Raw genomic sequence first — 24,519 nt, 5'->3', positions numbered from 1 at the left:
AAATAGGTAATACACTCTTAGCAAAAAGCATTCCAAAAGGGCTCTTCTGCTGTCCCCATAGGAGAACCCTTTTTGGTTCCAGGCAGATAGCACCTTTTTTTCTAGGAGTGTAAGGTGCCATTTCAGATGCGGAAATTGGTTGAATCAATGTTGTTTCCACGTCATTTCAACAACCAAAAAAGTATTTGTGATGACATTGAATCAATGTGGAAAACTGATTGGATTTGCAAAAAGTCATCAACATAAGGATTCTTTTTTAACCCAACGTTTAACCTAAATCCAATGACATGGTGAAATTCTTTGTTGATTTCACGTTAGTTGACAACTCAACCAAATGTAAATCAAAACTAGACGTTGAACTGACGTCTGTGCCCAGTGGGTATGCTACCATAGAAAAACATGGCTGCTGTACATTCATAACACCATCAGCCTTTATTCCTATTCTTCACAACAATCAACCGCTAATCGCTAATCGCTAACCGCTAGCTAACGGAACAGTCTGTAAACTTCAAGAGGTACCGGTTACAGTTTCGGGTCAACTGTTTTTTATTTTGGGCAAAACATTTCACTTCGGTGTGCACTAATGAATACGATCCTGGTTTAAAAAAATGCTCAAGTGTGGAAGAGAATCCACTATTTGCATATACAGTAATAATCTGGTCTGTGATAGTGAGGTTTGGGTGGAATGGTTGTTTAGGCTGGCCTTCGCTGCGTGTGTTTTCACTATGGGGTTTTTCTTCATTTACAAGTCAGAGTCCAGTTAAAAAAACTCCTTAAAGGGATAGTTCACTCCAAGATAACATTTGCTAGGATGTTTTCAAGTCTAGAAAGACCATCTGAGTCCATATTTCACACTGCGTGTTGTGTTGTGTTGTGTTTCACACCACGTGTCTAGACTCTGCTGTGAGCCTTTGGAGAAACCTACAGATCTCATCTAAAACCCAAATGAATAGGAAAGATTGGCACCTCTAATTCCAGTTTATTAGCTCCACACAGAACAGTTGAGGTATAAAACACATCTGATAAACTTGGATTTTGTGGTGAACTACCCCTTTAAATGAACCAATCGTTCATCACTGTTAAATAAGTAATGTAAACGAAGCTCCAAATGAACTATACATTCTATTCACTACCATGTAGCTCTATGTCAGTGCAATATCTATATCTACAGGAGGAGAATGGTTGCAATGAACTGAAACTGTGAGTAAGAACCACCATTAATACATTGCATACAGTTACAAGACATTTCAATCAAAAAGCTGCTACGGTACATCTTGCCGAGACTCCACAATATAATCCTCATTTCCCTTTCCAAATGGCACCCTATTCCCTACGTAGTGCAATACTTTTGGCCAGAGACCAATGGGCCCTGATCAAAGTAGTGTACTATATAGGGAATAGAATGCAATTTAGATTGCAACTTCTGTATGTAGGTCATTGAGTTAGGATGCCAATAACCATGACAACCAACCAACCAATAAAACCCAATTCAAGAACAGGGAGGGAGTGCAAAAATGGAAGCTCCCATAATACTGAGCTTGTCAACCTCACGAAATAACCCTCATTTACAGTGATGATGTTATACGTGATAAATAGTGTTGATTCCTGAGAAACCTCCTGAGAATTGTAGGATTTCTCCACATGAAAGCAAATACTTTTGAGTGCTCTACGGTTGTATCTCAAATAGCACTCTATTGCCCAATAGTGCCCAAAAAGCAGTGCACTATTACATTTGGAATAGGGCCCCCTCTCTCAGCAAAATCCCCATAGGATGCTTGGTAACCATGAGCAGGCGTTTATATTGTGAGATCCCTGACACACACAGAACTGAGGAAGAAAACAAAGGAATTCTTTCAGAACAAAAACACACAGAGCTGCGTTGCATTGCAACCATTCAACCAACAATTAGGAAGGTCACAATAATGTCAGATCTTGGTTGAGACATGACAAGATAAAGGGGAAAGAAGAAGAGGAGTGACGGCAGAACCAAACCCGGGATGGGCGAGGCCTTTCCAAAGCGCTAGGCCCACTGTCGCTGCAGTGTTGCATTGTGGGTATTGTAGTAACAGGTGTGTGTGTTCACCTGTATTGAGTTCTTGTTGTGTCACACACTGGCATGGCAGCTGGGTTGGTTAACCTAGCTTGGTGATCTGTAGACCCCCTTCTATCCTCACTGTATCGATGGACGGCAAAGATTTCACTTTGTGAAAAAAGTCAAAGAGCGGGTTTCCGTCCACAAATATCCGGAAGCGCGTGTGCTCGCAGTGGATCTCGATCTGGATAGATAGAGAGAGAGAGATGGAGAAAGAGAAAAGGCAAGTAGAGAAAGAGAATAGAATAAAACACCCCATTTCTAAACCAAGTCACATTATGTGGCCATGTGGTTCTTTCTCCAAATGAAAGAGAGCTTGTTAGCTTTTGCATAACTTATCACTTATGCTATCTCTAACCATCTCTAAACCACATCCTCTGACAAATGTGTGACTGGAGCCTGCTTTACAATAAAACCACAACAAGGAACAATGTGTGTTCCTCATCACTGGGCTATATCTTTACATAACGTCTGTACTGAATCATATCACATCACTGGGCTATATCTTTACATAACGTCTGTACTGAATCATATCACATCACTGGGCTATATCTTTACATAACGTCTGTACTGAATCATATCACATCACTGGGCTATATCTTTACATAACGTCTGTACTGAATCATATCACATCACTGGGCTATATCTTTACATAACGTCTGTACTGAATCATATCACATCACTGGGCTATATCTTTACATAACGTCTGTACTGAATCATATCACATCACTGGGCTATATCTTTACATAACGTCTGTACTGAATCATATCACATCACTGGGCTATATCTTTACATAACGTCTGTACTGAATCATATCACATCACTGGGCTATATCTTTACATAACGTCTGTACTGAATCATATCACATCACTGGGCTATATCTTTACATAACGTCTGTACTGAATCATATCACATCACTGGGCTATATCTTTACATAACGTCTGTACTGAATCATATCACATCACTGGGCTATATCTTTACATAACGTCTGTACTGAATCATATCACATCACTGGGCTATATCTTTACATAACGTCTGTACTGAATCATATCACATCACTGGGCTATATCTTTACATAACGTCTGTACTGAATCATATCACATCACTGGGCTATATCTTTACATAACGTCTGTACTGAATCATATCACATCACTGGGCTATATCTTTACATAACGTCTGTACTGAATCATATCACATCACTGGGCTATATCTTTACATAACGTCTGTACTGAATCATATCACATCACTGGTCTATATCTTTACATAACGTCTGTACTGAATCATATCACATCACTGGGCTATATCTTTACATAACGTCTGTACTGAATCATATCACATCACTGGGCTATATCTTTACATAACGTCTGTACTGAATCATATCACATCACTGGGCTATATCTTTACATAACGTCTGTACTGAATCATATCACATCACTGGGCTATATCTTTACATAACGTCTGTACTGAATCATATCACATCACTGGGCTATATCTTTACATAACGTCTGTACTGAATCATATCACATCACTGGGCTATATCTTTACATAACGTCTGTACTGAATCATATCACATCACTGGGCTATATCTTTACATAACGTCTGTACTGAATCATATCACATCACTGGGCTATATCTTTACATAACGTCTGTACTGAATCATATCACATCACTGGGCTATATCTTTACATAACGTCTGTACTGAATCATATCACATCACTGGGCTATATCTTTACATAACGTCTGTACTGAATCATATCACATCACTGGGCTATATCTTTACATAACGTCTGTACTGAATCATATCACATCACTGGTCTATATCTTTACATAACGTCTGTACTGAATCATATCACAGCAACTAAAGAGAAGTCAGAGTGTTAGAGCGAGGGAGTGTATGAGATAGAGAAGGGTGGAAGGCCAATTATCATGAAGTTAAGACCCTAGTTAACTGTGACCCCATAGGGCTCTGGTCAAAGGAAGTCTACTAGAAAGGGGATGAGGTGCCATTTGGGACAAGTTGGATAAGAACGTGAAGTGTTCTTGGTACCCTGAAGGGATGGTCGGGTTAGGGGTTAGAATTTAAAAAGAGAGTGGAGTGTTATGGTATCTTGAAGGCCTGGTCCAGTTAGGGTTAGGGGTTAGGATTAGGATTAGGATTAGGATTAGGATTAGAGTTTAGGGGTTAGGATAAGTGTAACAGGTACCCTGAAGGGCTGGTCAGGGATGAAGGGGAAGTAGTCGATAGACTTCTCCTCCTCGCTCCATTTTCCCGAGACGCAGGAGTTACGCAGAAACTGGCGCTCGGCGAATCGAGCGCTGAGTTTCAGGGCCACATCCGGCTGTGGCTCCTCCTTCTCTGTGCCGCGGCCGCAAGTCAGGCTGACGTCAAAGCTGAGACAGAAAGAAACGTAAAGAAGAAAAAAGAAATAGGTGTCACTGAGCTGGTTTAACAATATCCCTTTTTACCCTAGGTAACCTGTCCTTTAGTGGGTTCACTAGGTAACCTGTCCCTTAGTGGGTTCACTAGGTAACCTGTCCCTCAGTGGGAGCCCTAGGTAACCTGTCCTTTAGTGGGAGCCCTAGGTAACCTGTCCTTTAGTGGGAGCCCTAGGCTAACCTGTCCCTTAGTGGGAGCCCTAGTTAACCTGTCCCTTAGTGGGTTCACTAGGTAACCTGTCCCTTAGTGGGTTCACTAGGTAACCTGTCCCTTAGTGGGAGCCCTAGGTAACCTGTCCCTTAGTGGGAGCCCTAGGTAACCTGTCCCTTAGTGGGAGCCCTAGGTAACCTGTCCTTTAGTGGGAGCCCTAGGTAACCTGTCCCTTAGTGGGTTCACTAGGTAACCTGTCCCTTAGTGGGAGCCCTAGGTAACCTGTCCCTTAGTGGGAGCCCTAGGTAACCTGTCCTTTAGTGGGAGCCCTAGGTAACCTGTCCCTTAGTGGGAGCCCTAGGTAACCTGTCCCTTAGTGGGTTCACTAGGTAACCTGTCCCTTAGTGGGAGCCCTAGGTAACCTGTCCCTTAGTGGGAGCCCTAGGTAACCTGTCCCTTAGTGGGAGCCCTAGGTAACCTGTCCCTTAGTGGGAGCCCTAGGGCAGCCTGTCCCTTAGTGGGAGCCCTAGGTAACCTGTCCCTTAGTGGGAGCCCTAGGTAACCTGTCCCTTAGTGGGAGCCCTAGGCAACCTGTCCCTTAGTGGGAGCCCTAGGCAACCTGTCCCTTAGTGGGAGCCCTAGGCAGCCTGTCCCTTAGTGGGAACCCTAGGCAGCCTGTCCCTTAGTGGGAGCCCTAGGTAACCTGTCCCTTAGTGGGAGCCCTAGGCAGCATGTCCCTTAGTGGGAGCCCTAGGTAACCTGTCCCTTAGTGGGAACCCTAGGTAACCTGTCCCTTAGTGGGAGCCCTAGGACAACCTGTCCCTTAGTGGGAGCCCTAGGATAACCTGTCCCTTAGTGGGAGCCCTAGGATAACCTGTCCCTTAGTGGGAGCCCTAGGATAACCTGTCCCTTAGTGGGAGCCCTAGGTAACCTGTCCCTTAGTGGGAGCCCTAGGATAACCTGTCCCTTAGTGGGAGCCCTAGGTAACCTGTCCTTTAGTGGGAGCCCTAGGATAACCTGTCCCTTAGTGGGAGCCCTAGGGCAGCCTGTCCCTTAGTGGGAGCCCTAGGGCACCCTGTCCCTTAGTGGGAGCCCTAGGTAACCTGTCCCTTAGTGGGAGCCCTAGGCAACCTGTCCCTTAGTGGGAGCTCTAGGCAACCTGTCTCTTAGTGGGAACCCTAGGCAACCTGTCCCTTAGTGGGAACCCTAGGCAGCCTGTCCCTTAGTGGGAGCCATAGGATAACCTGTCCCTTAGTGGGAGCCCTAGGTAACCTGTCCCTTAGTGGGAGCCCTAGGCAGCATGTCCCTTAGTGGGAGCCCTAGGTAACCTGTCCCTTAGTGGGAACCCTAGGATAACCTGTCCCTTAGTGGGAGCCCTAGGATAACCTGTCCCTTAGTGGGAGCCCTAGGATAACCTGTCCCTTAGTGGGAGCCCTAGGATAACCTGTCCGTTAGTGGGAGCCCTAGGATAACCTGTCCCTTAGTGGGAGCCCTAGGATAACCTGTCCCTTAGTGGGAGCCCTAGGATAACCTGTCCCTTAGTGGGAGCCCTAGGATAACCTGTCCGTTAGTGGGAGCCCTAGGATAACCTGTCCCTTAGTGGGAGCCCTAGGATAACCTGTCCCTTAGTGGGAGCTCTAGGATAACCTGTCCCTTAGTGGGAGCCCTAGGTAACCTGTCCCTTAGTGGGAGCCCTAGGTAACCTGTCCCTTAGTGGGAGCCCTAGGATAACCTGTCCCTTAGTGGGAGCCCTAGGTAACCTGTCCCTTAGTGGGAGCCATACTATAACCTGTCCCTTAGTGGGAGCCCTAGGATAACCTGTCCCTTAGTGGGAGCCCTAGGATAACCTGTCCGTTAGTGGGAGCCCTAGGATAACCTGTCCCTTAGTGGGAGCCCTAGGATAACCTGTCCCTTAGTGGGAGCCCTAGGATAACCTGTCCGTTAGTGGGAGCCCTAGGATAACCTGTCCCTTAGTGGGAGCCCTAGGATAACCTGTCCGTTAGTGGGAGCCCTAGGATAACCTGTCCCTTAGTGGGAGCCCTAGGATAACCTGTCCGTTAGTGGGAGCCCTAGGGCAGCCTGTCTGTTAGTGGGATTGAAACAGGGATCCTCTGCCTTGCAAACAAACAGGACCGCCCGCTTAAGAACGTCTTAGCCAAATATGCAACAGAAAATTAACCAATTCGACATTTCAAGCTGGGCAGTGAGGTTAGGAAGCTAACTCTGTTACATGAGGGGACATAAAGGAAGAGCATATGGTAATGGAGCTGTAAGGGACAGAGAGGAGGGCCTATGGGGACAATGGTAATGGAGCTGTAAGGGACAGAGAGGCTGGCCTATGGGGACAATGGTAATGTAGCTGTAAGGGACAGAGAGGAGGGCCTATAGGGACAATGGTAATGGAGCTGTAAGGGACAGAGAGGAGGGCCTATAGGGACAATGGTAATGGAGCTGTAAGGGACAGAGAGGAGGGCCTATAGGGACAATGGTAATGGAGCCGTAAGGGACAGAGAGGCGGGCCTATGGGACAATGGTAATGGAGCCGTAAGGGACAGAGAGGAGGGGACATAGGAGGGTCTATAGGGACATGATGCTGTAGGGGACATAGGAGGGCCTATAGGGACATGATGCTGTAGGGGACATAGAGGAGGGCCTATAGGGACATGATGCTGTAGGGGACATAGGAGGGCCTATAGGGACATAGTGGAGGGCCTATAGGGACGTGGTGCTGTAGGCGACATAGAGGAGGGCCTATAGGGACGTGGTGTCTGTAGGGGACATAGAGGAGGGCCTATATGGACGTGGTGCTGTAGGGGACATAGAGGAGGGCCTATAGGGACGTGGTGCTGTAGGGGACATAGAGGGCCTATAGGGACGTGGTGCTGTAGGGGACATAGAGGAGGGCCTATAGGGACGTGGTGTTGTAGGGGACATAGAGGAGGGCCTATAGGGACGTGGTGCTGTAGGGGACATAGAGGAGGGCCTATAGGGACGTGGTGCTGTAGGGGACATAGAGGAGGGCCTATAGGGACGTGGTGTTGTAGGGGACATAGAGGAGGGCCTATAGGGACGTGGTGCTGTAGGGGACATAGAGGAGGTCCTATAGGGACGTGGTGTCTGTAGGGGACATAGTGCAGGGTCTATAGGGACGTGGTGCTGTAGTGGACATAGAGGAGGGCCTATAGGGACGTGGTGCTGTAGGGGACATAGAGGGCCTATAGGGACGTGGTGTCTGTAGGAGACATAGTGCAGGGCCTATAGGGACGTGGTGTCTGTAGGGGACATAGAGGAGGGTCTATAGGGACGTGGTGCTGTAGGGGACATAGAGGAGGGTCTATAGGGATGTGGTGCTGTAGGGGACATAGAGGAGGGTCTATAGGGACGTGGTGCTGTAGGGGACATAGAGGAGGGCCTATAGGGACGTGGTGTCTGTAGGGGACATAGAGGAGGGCCTATAGGGACGTGGTGCTGTAGGGGACATAGAGGGCCTATAGGGACATGGTGCTGTAGGGGACATAGAGGAGGGCCTATAGGGACATGGTGTCGGTAGGGGACATAGTGCAGGGTCTATAGGGACGTGGTGTCTGTAGGGGACATAGAGGGCCTATAGGGACGTGGTGCTGTAGGGGACATAGAGGAGGGCCTATAGGGACGTGGTGCTGTAGGGGACATAGTGCAGGGTCTATAGGGACGTGGTGCTGTATTGGACATAGAGGAGGGCCTATAGGGACGTGGTGTCTTTAGGGGACATAGAGGAGGGCCTATAGGGACGTGGTGTCTGTAGGAGACATAGTGCAGGGCCTATAGGGACGTGGTGCTGTAGGGGACATAGAGGAGAGCCTATAGGGACGTGGTGTCTGTAGGGGACATAGTGCAGGGCCTATAGGGACGTGGTGCTGTAGGGGACATAGAGGAGGGTCTATAGGGACGTGGTGCTGTAGGAGACAAAGTGCAGGGTCTATAGGGACGTGGTGCTGTAGGGGACATAGAGGAGGGCCTATAGGGACGTGGTGTCTGTAGAGGACATAGTGCAGGGTCTATAGGGATGTGGTGTCTGTAGGGGACATAGAGGAGGGCCTATAGGGACGTGGTGTTGTAGGGGACATAGTGCAGGGTCTATAGGGACGTGGTGTCTGTAGGGGACATAGAGGAGAGCCTATAGGGACGTGGTGTTGTAGGGGACATAGAGGAGGGTCTATAGGGACGTGGTGCTGTAGGGGACATAGAGGAGGGTCTATAGGGACGTGGTGCTGTAGGGGACATAGAGGAGGGCCTATAGGGACGTGGTGTCTGTAGAGGACATAGTGCAGGGTCTATAGGGATGTGGTGTCTGTAGGGGACATAGAGGAGGGCCTATAGGGACGTGGTGTTGTAGGGGACATAGTGCAGGGTCTATAGGGACGTGGTGTCTGTAGGGGACATAGAGGAGAGCCTATAGGGACGTGGTGTTGTAGGGGACATAGAGGAGGGTCTATAGGGACGTGGTGCTGTAGGGGACATAGAGGAGGGTCTATAGGGACGTGGTGCTGTAGGGGACATAGAGGAGGCCTATAGGGACGTGGTGTCTTTAGGGGACATAGTGCAGGGCCTATAGGGACGTGGTGTCTGTAGGGGACATAGAGGAGGGTCTATAGGGACGTGGTGCTGTAGGGGACATAGAGGAGGGTCTATAGGGACGTGGTGTCTTTAGGGGACATAGTGCAGGGCCTATAGGGACGTGGTGTCTGTAGGGGACATAGAGGAGGGTCTATAGGGACGTGGTGCTGTAGGGGACATAGAGGAGGCCTATAGGGACGTGGTGTCTTTAGGGGACATAGTGCAGGGCCTATAGGGACGTGGTGCTGTAGGAGACATAGAGGAGGGCCTATAGGGACGTGGTGTCTGTAGGGGACATAGAGGAGAGCCTATAGGGACGTGGTGTCTGTAGGGGACATAGAGGAGGGTCTATAGGGACGTGGTGCTGTAGGGGACATAGAGGAGGGCCTATAGGGACGTGGTGCTGTAGGGGACATAGTGCAGGGCCTATAGGGACGTGGTGCTGTAGGGGACATAGAGGAGAGCCTATAGGGACGTGGTGTTGTAGGGGACATAGAGGAGGGTCTATAGGGACGTGGTGTCTGTAGGGGACATAGAGGAGAGCCTATAGGGACGTGGTGTTGTAGGGGACATAGAGGAGGGTCTATAGGGACGTGGTGTCTGTAGGGGACATAGAGGAGAGCCTATAGGGACGTGGTGTTGTAGGAGACATAGTGCAGGGTCTATAGGGACGTGGTGTCTGTAGGGGACATAGAGGAGGGCCTATAGGGACGTGGTGTTGTAGGAGACATAGTGCAGAGTCTATAGGGACGTGGTGTCTGTAGGGGACATAGAGGAGAGCCTATAGGGACGTGGTGTTGTAGGGGACATAGAGGAGGGTCTATAGGGACGTGGTGTCTGTAGGGGACATAGAGGAGGGCCTATAGGGACGTGGTGTCTGTAGGGGACATAGTGCAGGGCCTATAGGGACGTGGTGTCTGTAGGGGACATAGAGGGTCTATAGGGACGTGGTGTCTGTAGGGGACATAGAGGAGGGCCTATAGGGACGTGGTGTTGTAGGGGACATAGAGGAGGGTCTATAGGGACGTGGTGTCTGTAGGGGACATAGAGGAGAGCCTATAGGGACGTGGTGTTGTAGGAGACATAGTGCAGGGTCTATAGGGACGTGGTGTCTGTAGGGGACATAGAGGAGAGCCTATAGGGACGTGGTGTTGTAGGGGACATAGAGGAGGGTCTATAGGGACGTGGTGCTGTAGGGGACATAGTGCAGGGTCTATAGGGACGTGGTGTCTGTAGGGGACATAGAGGAGAGCCTATAGGGACGTGGTGTCTGTAGGGGACATAGAGGCTCTATAGGGACGTGGTGTCTGTAGGGGACATAGAGGGCCTATAGGGACGTGGTGCTGTAGTGGACATAGAGGAGGGCCTATAGGTACGTGGTGCTGTAGGGGACATAGAGGAGGGCCTATAGGGACGTGGTGCTGTAGAGGACATAGTGCAGGGCCTATAGGTACGTGGTGCTGTAGTGGACATAGAGGAGGGCCTATAGGGACGTGGTGCTGTAGGGGACATAGAGGAGGGCCTATAGGGACATGGTGTCTGTAGGGGACATAGAGGAGGGTCTATAGGGACGTGGTGCTGTAGGGTACATAGAGGAGGGCCTATAGGGACGTGGTGTCTGTAGGGGACATAGAGGAGGGTCTATAGGGACGTGGTGTCTTTAGGGGACATAGAGGGCCTATAGGGACGTGGTGCTGTAGAGGACATAGAGGAGGGTCTATAGGGACGTGGTGTCTGTAGGGGACATAGAGGAGGGTCTATAGGGACGTGGTGCTGTCGGGGACATAGAGGAGGGTCTATAGGGACGTGGTGTCTGTAGGGGACATCGAGGAGGGTCTATAGGGACGTAGTGTTGTAGGAGAAACACCATATAACTGTTGTCATTATGTTCTGCATCTGGAGGAGCAGCATGTTGACATCTCCATGAACTTTAGAACAGGCATTTAAAACTGATGTCACTAAATGTGTTTTTAAACTGACCATTAGTTTCTATTGAGGCCTATAAAGGACACACCCTAAAATGTCTCAACAAGCATTGTGTCCCAACTGGCACACTATTCCCTTTGTAGCACACTACGTTTGATGAGGGCCAATGTAGCCCTAGTGGCCTACATAGGGAACAGGGTGCCATTCGGGAGACAGACAAGCTCTGCCTCAGCCTGGCCTGACTGTGGAGGTGAACACCCTGCCTTGCATTATGAAAAAGCCATCCTTTCTCAACACTCCCACCCACACAGTTCTCCAGTTCTCCTCTTCACCTCCCCCAGGCCGTTTCTTTGCCTTCTGCCATGCTGCTAATAATAAACTATTCTTTTGAACTTTTTCCTTTCTGAGCCTGTGTTTGATTCTGTCTTTTACAATACATGTTTTCTCTCCTTATGAGGCTAGATTCACATTCTTCAGCAGACATAACATAGAAAACACAGCATTTCACCAATTAAACATGTAATACACAGGTCCACAACAATTCATTCTATAGGCTACATTCTTACAGAATCAGAACTCCACCTAAAATGGAATGGGACGTAGAATCTAATGAAAAAGCAGTGTATGAAAGATAAGAAGTTGGTAATGACATTCAATCAGATAAGCCAGGGTGCAGTTGAAAAACAGACCTAGTTAGCTCTAGTCCAGGGCGCCTTCTCTTCTTCAAGAATGAAAAGGCAGTTAACCCACTGTTCCTAGGCCGTCATTGAAAATAAGAATTTGTTCTTAACTGACTTGCCTAGTTAAATAAAGGTAAAATTAAAAATTAACACGTTGAAGGCTCAGCATCAGCAAGCTGCACGTAACGACATGGGCCAGAGCTAAGACCTAATGAGTGGAGGTTATATCACCCTGGACCAGAGCTAAGACCTAATGAGTGGAGGTTATTGTCTTAGCCTACCTGTCTGGCTCCAGATCAACAATGCCCATGACAATGACCTTCTTCCCCGGCCTCATACCACCTCTGATGCGGCCGCTGAACGGCACCTTCTACGATTGAGAGACAACATTTTATTATAAATCATCATCATCACAACACATAATATGGACAAAGAAAACGGTTGTAGCCCCCCCCCCCCATCCTCCAGGGTAGGAGATGTGGTAATTATTTCATAACGGATTAATAACACAGGCCTATATATTGATTAACGTGGGTGTTTCAGGATGAATCGTCCCACCAGAAGCCGTGCAATGTCCTCCCTATCCGGCGAGATAAGCCCGGGGTTCCCGAACGAATCGTTGTGATGGTCATCTTCAGTCTTCTTCAAAACCACCAGAGACAAAAGGGAAAGAAAAACACAACGTATTGATCAGGTACAGCCTAAATGATAGTAGCCTACTCAATGGGCTGAGTAGTCTAGCGTTTTAAAAGGCTGCATATTGCTCTAGATGTCTTCTCTGCGGTTGAAAAAAGCCGACGGCATGGTCCTCATGCCGCTCTTCAACAATGACAAGGTGGGGAAACCCATGGCTGTCAAAACATCTGTCATGTTGTAGACTAGAGCGCGTAAGACCTGTGAGAACGGTCGGTCATTACCACCAACTCGCACATAGACAGCCCACATTGTACAGTGATAACGAGAGGTAATGCAACGCTGCTACTATAGTAGCAACGTATGGGTCAAACGACCTAGGTGAGCACCACACAGATACATTTTAAGATACATTTTATCATGCAGAATCATATTGAATTTGTTCCGCGCCCACATCAGAGGTCGGCTCGGGCTGTGCTTGGGAATGCACGGACAGCCTATTGCCATATTACTCCCCACGATCATAGAGACTTCATGATGACGTAAATTATAGCTCTCCAACAAATGACACGTTTAACCGTTTTACGCGCAGATATAGAAAACAACAAATTCCGAGCAAACCGCTGTTTTCCTGAAAATTGTAATACTCACTATTGCGTCCTTTTCCGTTGCCGACACCGCCATCTTGACTTGTACAGAATACCATAGGATGCTTATCAGAAGAGAGGCAGCCCGGCCAGTCCTCCTCTCCTGGAATGTGTCAGCGTCGTGGCAGCAGTGACTCTGTGAACATATTTCTAGGTGTTGTTGATAATTGGATATGGAGAAGGGCGAGCCGGTCAAGGATCGATTCGGACAAGGTGGTAAATTGTATGACAAGCGACAGCTTTATTTAAGAGTAAAGATATCTGGTACAAGCGTATACGGTCTCGTTCCTTCGGCTCATAGAGAACCTCCAGAAAAAGCCCAGATAACAGAATGTATAGACATTTTATACAACACAGAAAGTAGGTTGAGTCTGGAAGTTCTGGTCCTTTGGTTGGTTCTGGACAGGTTGTTGTCTTCTCAGATTGGTCCTGATGAGCTGGGCGTCATCCTTCTGAGTCTTATAGCAAAAGTTCTTTGTTATCAAATGTTCAGCTAAGCAGGAGATTTTGTGTGTGCGTAGTCAGCCCTCTGTCCTTGGTTATGTGTGTGTGTCTCATTATTTCGTGAAATGCGGACCCAAGCACTCTTTTGATCAAAGCCTTTCCTTATCAGTGTTTATGAAAGGTCTGTGCCAGCCATCTATCTTTGGGTGTGTGAGAAACCCTGCTTAGAAAGAAGTTAGTTATAACAATGTAATAGCAATATGCTTGTGTTATTTTAAATGGTATTTATTACAAATCCCTCTCTTCACGTCTCCAAAGAGACGTGACATAAACTAGGTAAAAGTAAGAAAAGCAAAAGTAAACAACCAGGGAAACTTTCTCAGAGAGAAAGTTTTGATTCCCTCTCTTCACGTCTCCAAAGAGACGTGACATAAACTAGGTAAAAGTAAGAAAAGCAAAAGTAAACAACCAGGGAAACTTTCTCAGAGAGAAAGTTTTGATTCCCTCTCTTCACGTCTCCTAAGAGACGTGACATAAACATGGGATCAAGCAGGAGTATTATATGCAGAAACTTTCTTGAAGAGAAAGTTTCATATGCCCTCTCTTCACGTCTCCTAAGAGACGTGACATAAACTAGAAAAAGGTAAAAGCAGCAGGCATGTTGTTGTCCTCAAAAGATGGAGGGCCTTCATCCCCTAAAAGAGGAAACATCTGGGAAGGGCTTGTTGGGTCAATGGCTTTAGATATGACCCTAGTGGTGAGTGAGCGAATGCATGGTATGCAACAGCAACCACACAAAACCAAAATGGCTGCAAACACTGAGATAGAAACCAAAATTGAGGACACCAGGGTTTTATATTTCCCAAAAGCATCCATCCAGGAATCCCACATGGAGGTGTCTACACCAGAATGGGATTTCATCTTACCATTAAGAGTCCTCAAGCCTTCTAAGGCAATGGTCAGGCTACCATCAGTTGCTGTGTTATTGGGAATGAAAGTACAACATTGCTCCCCGAACATGGCACAAACACCTCCACGTTCAGCCAACAACATATCCACCGCGATTCTATTTTGGAATGCCATCAGGGAAGTAGCTTCCAATTGGCCATGGACCGCCTCGAAGCCTTGTTGAGTCCAATTGCCTAGTTTCTGAACATTAAAATGAATGTAATTGATTCGGTCCACATTTTTATTAACTGTGCACCACCAACAAACAGAAGATTCAAGCCCAGCTGCCACTTGGTCCACCAGTTTATATTCATCTGGCACCCCCTAGGGACACCAATAGCATCAATGTAAGTTGAGTCGTAAATGAGCAAGGACCAAAAAGGAGACCACTCCAATAACTACACCTGGAGTGGCCAACCACACATTAGTAACCAAAAAACGAGAAAATGTTAAACCCTCAGGTCCATCCCTCTATACAACCTGTACCAGGTGGGCTCGTCGCCACCCGGGAACTTCAAACCTTCACAACAGGGAGGACAAACATCACTTTTTTATTCATTCGACAACATCAACTACAGCAAACCAAGGGTCCTCCTCTGTCAGGCCCACTCTCCTGCGAAAGCTTGATTCCGTATCAGCCTCTCCAACTGGAGCATCAAGCAACGGCATCATACCCGAGGTCCTTGCCAGATCTGTAACAGACTTCTTCAACCAAGGCATGATACAGGCAGCACAGCACATGAGCATAAGAAAAACAACAACTAGAGTCAGAAATCCAGCAATCATCATTGTAGTGCCAGTAACCATCATTGTAGTGTACTTACCAAACCAACCACCCAGCCAGGGGAACAGTCCACTCTCCTCCACACCTGCAAGACCCTCCATCTCCACCGATAACCTTGCCAACCCACTCAGAGCTTTTTGAAATGCTCCCATCCGGACTAGTATTGTTAGGGACAAACGTGCAACACTGTTCTCCAATCATTTTACATACACCTCCCTGGTTGGCCAGTATCATGTCTAGTGCTAGTCTATTCTGTCTAGCAGTTCGAGAGGTGGCATCCAATTGTTCAGCCATCCCCCTAAGTGCAGTGTGGGTGTAGTTGACAAATCATTGTTGATTATATTAAAGATAATTGATCCAGGCATTTTGTTTAGTATCACCAATAGCTGGGCCAATGGTGGGCATCAGATGCCACAGACCATCATTTCTGTTTAATGCCTGGAATTCGTGGGGGGACCCCTATTGGGACCCCAACAGGTTGGTGTGCATGTTATCTGTACCCTCGGACCAAGGAGCGTCACGGTTCTGCCGTCTCCTGGGTTGGTACCGAGTCTCTGTGTCATGTGCAACTCCCAGAAGTTGGTTAGCTATAACCTCAATAATAGGCAATGGTGGTATCAGACTGGCCAAAGCACCTGTGCAACGACAATTTCCTTTCAAAATGGGGTCAACCGCCTGGCAGGTCCACACATCCACCATACATCAGCAACACCTCCAGTTAATAGTGGCATTAGTGATGCAGGTAGCAGTAGGGAGCCTCCCATAGTCTATACCCCTACCTGTACCAGTGTTACAGCTGTAATATCCCCCATATGCCTTAACCCCCCATGGTGTCTTCTGGGGAGGGACTTCTGGGAACACAAGACTCAGAGTTTTACACAGGGTTGAATTTGGCTTAAACTTTCCAATATGCACATCCAACCTTCCCCATTACTTAGGGCAAATGGGTGAGCAGCCAGAATAGGTCTGGCATGTCCACATACGACACAGTCCTTTCTATTTATTGTTTTGTAGGCCAACCACATATTCTCCCTTTCCTCATAACCAGTTTCAGTCCCCAATTGTTCACTATCTGAGATGTCTTTTACATTTATTACCTGTACCAGATTGGAGAGCTTAGGTGGTGGTGTGGGACTTGGTCTTGAAGTGGTGGAGGAGGCCGGCTGAACCCTGGTCCGTCGAAACTGGTGGTGGTTCTGGCAGTACTGCGATGGTAACATCCCCATCGTATCCTAAACAGACAGCTCAGGACCACAAACAGTCCTGTAAAGCCCCATCCTCTCCCAGAGAACACATCATCAGCTAGAGATCAAGCAACACTTTCACTTCTATGAACGTACACAGTGAGGAAAGGTCGGGGTCAGGGAATTCTTCATTAAGGAGTTGACCCCTGAGCTTTATTAGCAACAGTTCTTCTCCTTAACTCTGTGATCATTCGGCAGTGTCAGTGTGTCTCACCCTCCAAGTGCGATATGCCCCCAGGTCGAGTGAATCACCTTCTCCTTTAATTCATCTGTAACGCATAAAATCCTGGACATACAGGTTTGGTTAACCACCAGTTTCTCATTTGTTTTATCTGATTATATATTTAACTTCTATACCTATTTGTTAGCTATAATTATTATTATTATTTATTTTTTAATTATTATTATTTTATTTTTTTTATAATTAGTTTATTATCCAATAGGCCCCATCCTATCCTAGACCACAATGTACCCATCCCCCTCTTGATACCTGGCTCTAGCCAGGTAACAACCTTACCTATTCTAAATAATGACTTAGGTAAGAATAGTAAAATATTCTTATGTTCTACATTATCATGTAGGAGCGCCCCTTTCATTTTCCACATGTCCAATTCTCCCTTTTGTCTCCATTCAGTAACTGTTATCTACCCATTCTGTTATCTCTGTCCTGGCGCCCCCTTCCAAAACTCCCTTCTCTGCTCTCAAACCTTCAAGGTCTCAGCAGTGCGGGGAGGGCCACTCTGTCTGCCCTTTCCCTTATCTGTCTGTAGCTTGGTCCCAAACATTAACTAAGTGTCTCACTGTTTTGACTTTATCTAAAATCATGGATTTAAAATTAACAACATGTCTTATAGTGTCAATCTCTAAAGTCCTTACATAACCTTAATAAACCTATCTCTATCTTCTTATGGCCAAAACAAATGCTAACCATATAAATTCCTTTCTTTACTAATAAGCTCTCTATCACTTTTATTTCCATGCCCTATAGGCTTAAAATATCTCCTGTTCAAACCAATTCAATAACAGCCCATTCAAAACCGTCATAGCCAATGTTTAAAACCAGAAACCTGACTCCTCTGTGGTTAATTGCAATTATGGTCAAGAGTTATAAACTCTATTATCTCAAAATTAGTATTCCAAATGACCACGATTTCATTATCCTCACTACATTTCCCTGTGGGTGATCAAACCACATGAAAATGCAATGAAAATAGGTCAAAAGGTTACACCTACATTCGTGTTCCATGCCATATCTAGACATACCAAAAGAACTGGGGTGCCACTCTTCCAGTCTTGTTCTTTTCCCCCTTACTTGTCTTGTATCTTCTGATCTAGAAAATCGTTAAATTTTAGCTTTGGAGTATTTGGGGTCGTCATATTTTATTTTAATGCAGTGGAATTTAGTACAGAATAGTTTTGGTAATGTGTGTGCGTATATCAGTGTATATGTTTGACTATCCGACTGTACTTAGCCCGTCACTGGATAAAATCCAGAATCCAAAATTTTTTACATGTATACATTAAACATTTACATTTTTCCCACTATGAACATTACCCTTTAGACGTTGAACACTTAGACTTTAGACATTGGAAACATTACACTTAAACATTGAACATTTTTCAACCTGGCGCCTACAAACACAAATAGACTATTCTTCACCGGACAATCGCCCGGACTATTGAATAAGTCTAGCCTACTCCTCACCGGTCACAGCCGGACTATATGAATAGGTCTTGACAAACTTTACCCCACTCCTCACCGGTCACAGCCGGACTATATGGATGGGGATGGAACAAGCCTATCCTTCACCGGCTGAATAGCCGGACTATTGAATAATCCCTATCCCAATTTTAAGCCTACCCTTCACCGACTGAATAGCCGGACTATTGAATAGTGCTTACTATATTCCTCACCGGACACAGCCGGACTATACGAATAGTTCTTTTTATCACAAATTAAGCCTATTCCTCATCGGTCACAGCCGAACTATATGAATAGCACTTTTAACACAAATTAAGCCTATTCCTCATCGGTCACAGCCGAACTATATGAATAGCACTTTTAACACAAAAATTAAGCCTATTCCTCATCGGTCACAGCTGAACTATATGAATAGCACTTTTAACACAAATTAAGCCTATTCCTCATCGGTCACAGCCGAACTATATGAATAGATCTTAATACTTACAAATTATTCCCACATATGTTCACTTCACTGTCGTTCACATGTCATTTATATATGTAAATTTACTCAAGAATCCATACTCACACTCGGTAGTACTGATCAAAATTTGGATAGACTATACGACAATATGCAAAGTTTGATTTAACAGGTCTTGCTTACCTTGTTTATTGGTCGACCAGAAGATCAGTTTCCCGAGCTGAGCAGAATTGTTGACCTCCCCCCAAAGATTTCACCTGTCCTCCGCGAACCGTCCTTCCACCAACTCGCCCCCTCACATCCACATCAACCACTCTGGACCGGGTATCTAGATAACCATCCTCTGCTTACCATGTTTCTGTTGATAATTGGATATGGAGAAGGGTGAGCCGGTCAAGGATCGATTCGGACAAGGTGGTAAATTGTATGACAAGCGACAGCTTTATTTAAGAGTAAAGATATCTGGTACAAGCGTATACGGTCTCGTTCCTTCGGCTCATAGAGAACCTCCAGAAAAAGCCCAGATAACAGAATGTATAGACATTTTATACAACACAGAAAGTAGGTTGAGTCTGGAAGTTCTGGTCCTTTGGTTGGTTCTGGACAGGTTGTTGTCTTCTCAGATTGGTCCTGATGAGCTGGGCGTCATCCTTCTGAGTCTTATAGCAAAAGTTCTTTGTTATCAAATGTTCAGCTAAGCAGGAGATTTTGTGTGTGCGTAGTCAGCCCTCTGTCCTTGGTTATGTGTGTGTGTCTCATTATTTCGTGAAATGCGGACCCAAGCACTCTTTTGATCAAAGCCTTTCCTTATCAGTGTTTATGAAAGGTCTGTGCCAGCCATCTATCTTTGGGTGTGTGAGAAACCCTGCTTAGAAAGAAGTTAGTTATAACAATGTAATAGCAATATGCTTGTGTTATTTTAAATGGTATTTATTACAGTGTCCACACTCACACTCCACATGCAGCGGAGAGGAATCGTAAGCAATACGTGGAATTACCTACGGTATTCACATTTAGGATTAGGATACGTCTGGCTGGCAGAGGCTGCGTGTTGTAGTAGGCTATGTCTAGGCTGTATTTATCCGCTCTAGAAATGGGTGGATAGTCTTTTTATTTTGCTGACGTATGCTTTACAATAGTAAGAGGGGCTTTGGTAATCCCCGTCTGTTCGTGAACGGGAACAAGTCAGGCTAATCAGATTTTTAATTTCCTACAAAGAACCTTCACCTAATTAAACTGTACCCCCATAAAGTGGGGGCACTTCTCTCATTCGATTCTAATCTTGAATGGAGATATTTTGTATAGCTTCGTTCCTAGACTAATTAAAGAGGCCTGGTATGTGGTAGGAGCCTAGGATAGAACATGTAACCATTTTGGGATGATAATGATAATGAACAAAATGTGGCGCTAAAGAAACAACCTATTTGATATGTAAATCTAGGCTATAAGAGTACAGCTACCTTTGTTCTTGAAAATGTAACCTTTATTTAACCAGGTAGGCTAGGTGAGAACAAGTTCTCATTTACAACTGCGACCTGGAGACCTGGACCTACTACCGTTATGCCCTTGAGCAAGGCACTTGCTCTGTAACACAGGATGACTCTCCAAAGACAGCAAGGCACATCTCTGACATTCTGTCCATTGCAGCACCTGTCTCTGAAGTTATGCTGGCTAGCCCAGGACATATCTCCTACCATCCTCCTCTCTTCAAGTCATGGGGGCTAGCCCAGGACATATCTCCTACCATCCTCCTCTCTTCAAGTCATGGGGACTAGCCCAGGACATATCTCCTTCCATCCTCCTCTCTTCAAGTCATGGGGACTAGCCCAGGACATATCTCCTTCCATCCTCCTCTCTTCAAGTCATGGGGGCTAGCCCAGGACATATCTCCTACCATCCTCCTCTCTTCAAGTCATGGGGACTAGCCCAGGACATATCTCCTTCCATCCTCCTCTCTTCAAGTCATGGGGGCTAGCCCAGGACATATCTCCTACCATCCTCCTCTCTTCAAGTAATGGGGACTAGCCCAGGACATATCTCCTACCATCCTCCTCTCTTCCCTGGTCTTGTCTATTCTCTTCATCTCTCTCATTCCCTTCTTTACATCTTCTCAACCCCCCCAAACACACACACGTCGACAGATCTCCCAACAAGCCAAAACGGGGACCCGAACCAGCTCCCACCACGGCTAAGGATTGTATCCAGGCACTCCGCATTGCGTCGTTCTTAAGAGCAGCCCTTAGCCGTGTTATATTGGCCATATACCACACCCCCTCGGTCCTTATTGCTTAATTGTCCTCTTGGGACAATTCCATACACCAGAGGTTTCCTCAGGAAGGTAGGAGAGGTCAATTTGGGAATAATTCTATGGAATAGTGTATATCCTAGGGTTGGAATATTCCGCTAACTTTCCCAAAATTCCCAGGTTTCCCAGAAATCCCGGTTGGAAGATTCCTGAAATCAGGAAGGAATACACATGAAATCTAGGAATCCTCCAACCAGGCTGTCTTGAAAACCTGGGAACGTATCAGTGTAACACAAGCTCCAAAGAAAATGGCGTCCCTCGCCATAACTGCAGCGGTATAGGGCCTATCCATTTTTTTGGGGGGGGGGGGGCATTTTGTTTTAGATAGAAACAATATAGGTTATATTGAAGGCTGCTCTGTTTATTATGCTAAGACGGCATCCTGCAGCCACACATAGACCTAAACTACAGAAACTAACGCAGCCACACATAGACCTAAACTACAGAAACTAATGCAGCCACACATAGACCTAAACTACAGAAACTAATGCAGCCACACATAGACCTAAACTACAGAAACTAATGCAGCCACACATAGACCTAAACTACAGAAACTAATGCAGCCACACATAGACCTAAACTAGGGGAACTAATGCAGCCACACATAGACCTAAACTACAGAAACTAATGCAGCCACACATAGACCTAAACTACAGAAACTAATGCAGCCACACATAGACCTAAACTACAGAAACTAATGCAGCCACACAGACTTAAACTAGGGAAACTAATGCAAAAAGCCAAGATGGTCCCGCCTGGTACGGAAACTGCTCCGCCCACAACCGCAAGGCTCTCCAGAGGGTAGTGAGGTCTGCACAACGCATCACCGGGGGCAAACTACCTGCCCTCCAGGACACCTACACCACCCGATGTCACAGGAAGGCCAAAAAGATAATCAAGGACAACAACCACCCGAGCCACTACCTGTTCACCCCGCTATCATCCAGAAGGCGAGGTCAGAACAGGTGCATCAAAGCTGGGACCGAGAGACTGAAAAACAGCTTCTATCTCAAGGCCATCAGACTTCTATCTCAAGGCCATCAAACAGCCATCACTAACATTGAGTGGCTGCTGCCAACATACTGACTCAATCTCTAGCCACTTTAATAATTTGATGTAATAAATGTATCACTAGTCACTTTAAAAAATGTCACTTTATATAATGTTTACATACCCTACATTACTCATCTCATATGTATATACTCTACTCTATACCATCTACTGCATCTTGCCTATGCCGCACGGCCATCACTCATCCATATACACTGCTCAAAAAAATAAAGGGAACACTTAAACAACACAATGTAACTCCAAGTCAATCACACTTCTGTGAAATCAAACTGTCCACTTAGGAAGCAACACTGATTGACAATAAATTTCACATGCTGTTGTGCAAATGGAATAGACAAAAGGTGGAAATTATAGGCAATTAGCAAGACACCCCCAATAAAGGAGTGATTCTGCAGGTGGTGACCACACACCACTTCTCAGTTCCTATGCTTCCTGGCTGATGTTTTGGTCACTTTTGAATGCTGGCGGTGCTCTCACTCTAGTGGTAGCATGAGACGGAGTCTACAACCCACACAAGTGGCTCAGGTAGTGCAGCTCATCCAGGATGGCACATCAATGCGAGCTGTGGCAAGAAGGTTTGCTGTGTCTGTCAGCGTAGTGTCACCGTTTGAGCAGACACATGCACATTTGTGGCCTGCTGGGGGTCATTTTGCAGGGCTCTGGCAGTGCTCCGCCTTGCACAAAGGCGGAGGTAGCGGTCCTGCTGCTGGGTTGTTGCCCTCCTACGGCCTCCTCCACGTCTCCTGATGTACTGGCCTGTCTCCTGGTAGCGCCTCCATGCTCTGGACACTACGCTGACAGACACAGCAAACCTTCTTGCCACAGCTCGCATTGATGTGCCATCCTGGATGAGCTGCACTACCTGCATTTCGCTACACTCGCATTGACATCTGCTAACCAGGTGTATGTGACCAATAACATTTGATTTGAAGTGTCTATTGTTTTTATTTTTTTTGTAGGGTTTGCTACATTTTTTGTTTGGGCAAATCAAATAAGACTTTTTAAACTGGAAATTACAAACTTTAGAAGCCTTTTTGTACCTTGAATACACTACAAGTTTCCATTTCCTGCTGTGCAGGACAATTCTCTGCAACAAAAGTGAATATTTTACTTCTGCTAATATAGCTACTTCTGCTAAGTAATTTAGTAGTAGGTTAACAGGTGCGTTCATTCCGGAGCAAGAGGCCTGCATGTGTTCAGTCTGAATAATGCCTCTTCTCCCTTCTCAAGAACCAACCTGTTCTACCACTTTGAAATAGGCCCAACTACACCCTGATGACATGGAGCTGTCAGCTGATCTTCACACAATGTTTAGTTCTGTTGGTTCATGTTTTCACGCAGTAGGCTAGGCACACTCACACTCATTGCTACAGTGCTATAGGCTATGTTGTTGCTCTCCATCTTCTAGACTTCGGCTCCTTCTTGTGTAAGGGAACCTTTTCAGGTGAGTCCCTGTTGTAATTTAGGACCAGTGTTTTCCTAGTTGGCTAAATTACAGCTGGTGTTTCTGTATTTGCTTTTCTGTGGTTCTTTCAAAGATTGGCTAGCGGTATGGTACCGTTTCGGAGCATATCTGAAATGATAACGATGAATCGATTTGTCACTTGTCAGACTCTTCCAACCGTTTTCCATCGTGGTCCAAAGGGCTACACCTGAAATTGGTTGTATTTCCTCACTGTCAAAATGTACAAAAACAATATTCCTCTATCCATTACTGTTGGAGTTTTCTCTGCTCCCTGACTGTTTCGATGACTGTTAGCAAACTGGATTATAAATGTAGGTCTATTCTCATTTCTACACAGTTTAGATTTTGGTTTTAGACATTTTAAATCAAATCAAATGGTATGTGTTACATGCGCCGAATACAACAGGTGTAGACTTTACTGTGAAATGCTGACTTATAAGCCCTAACCAACAATGCAGAGTTAAAAAGTAAGAACATTTGCAAATTTTCTTTGGGGCTTATGTTTTTTTCAATGTATTTTTTTATTTAAACTTTATTTAACTAGGCAAGTCAGTTAAGAACAAATTCTTATTTACAATTAATAACAATAACAAGGCTATATACAGGGAGTACCGGTACCGAGTCAATGTGCAGGGGTACGAGGCAGGTTATATATATATATATTTTTTTTCTCATACCACCAGCGGGCCGGATTGAATTGTCTCAAGGGCCGGATCTGGCCCGCTGGCCGCATGTTTCACACCCCTGAACTGGATGCCTTACTAAATATTGTAACATCTGTTTGTTATATGACTGAAATTATTATTATTATCCTATTTGACTATTACTTATTTTATGGAGCTTCTTTAACTGCAGATGGAGTCTTTTAATCTGTTAATATCAAGTATTTCAGAGAGTGTCTGCAATTTAATTAATAAAAACGTTGAACTCAAATT

The 24,519-nt window shown here is 45.9% G+C and overlaps 1 protein-coding gene across 1 annotated transcript; it reads right to left on the bottom strand.

Annotated features, from left to right (window-relative positions):
- Window positions 1–532: 532 nt before the first annotated feature.
- On the bottom strand, window positions 533–13,277 carry LOC120017769 (galectin-related protein-like). Its single transcript, XM_038960742.1, has 5 exons — window positions 13,166–13,277; window positions 12,440–12,523; window positions 12,163–12,251; window positions 4,297–4,483; window positions 533–2,276 (listed from the first exon to the last, which is right to left on the bottom strand). Exons 1-5 carry the CDS (start codon window positions 13,196–13,198, stop codon window positions 2,133–2,135), a joined length of 537 nt encoding a protein of 178 aa, XP_038816670.1. The 5' UTR covers window positions 13,199–13,277; the 3' UTR covers window positions 533–2,132.
- Between the last annotated feature and the right edge of the window lie 11,242 nt (window positions 13,278–24,519).

This window comes from Salvelinus namaycush, chromosome 22 (genome assembly GCF_016432855.1).
Source record: "Salvelinus namaycush isolate Seneca chromosome 22, SaNama_1.0, whole genome shotgun sequence".
Lineage (NCBI taxonomy): Eukaryota > Metazoa > Chordata > Actinopteri > Salmoniformes > Salmonidae > Salvelinus > Salvelinus namaycush.
The sequence above is the reverse complement of the archived record's forward strand: the minus strand, read 5'-3'. Positions and strand labels throughout refer to the sequence as shown.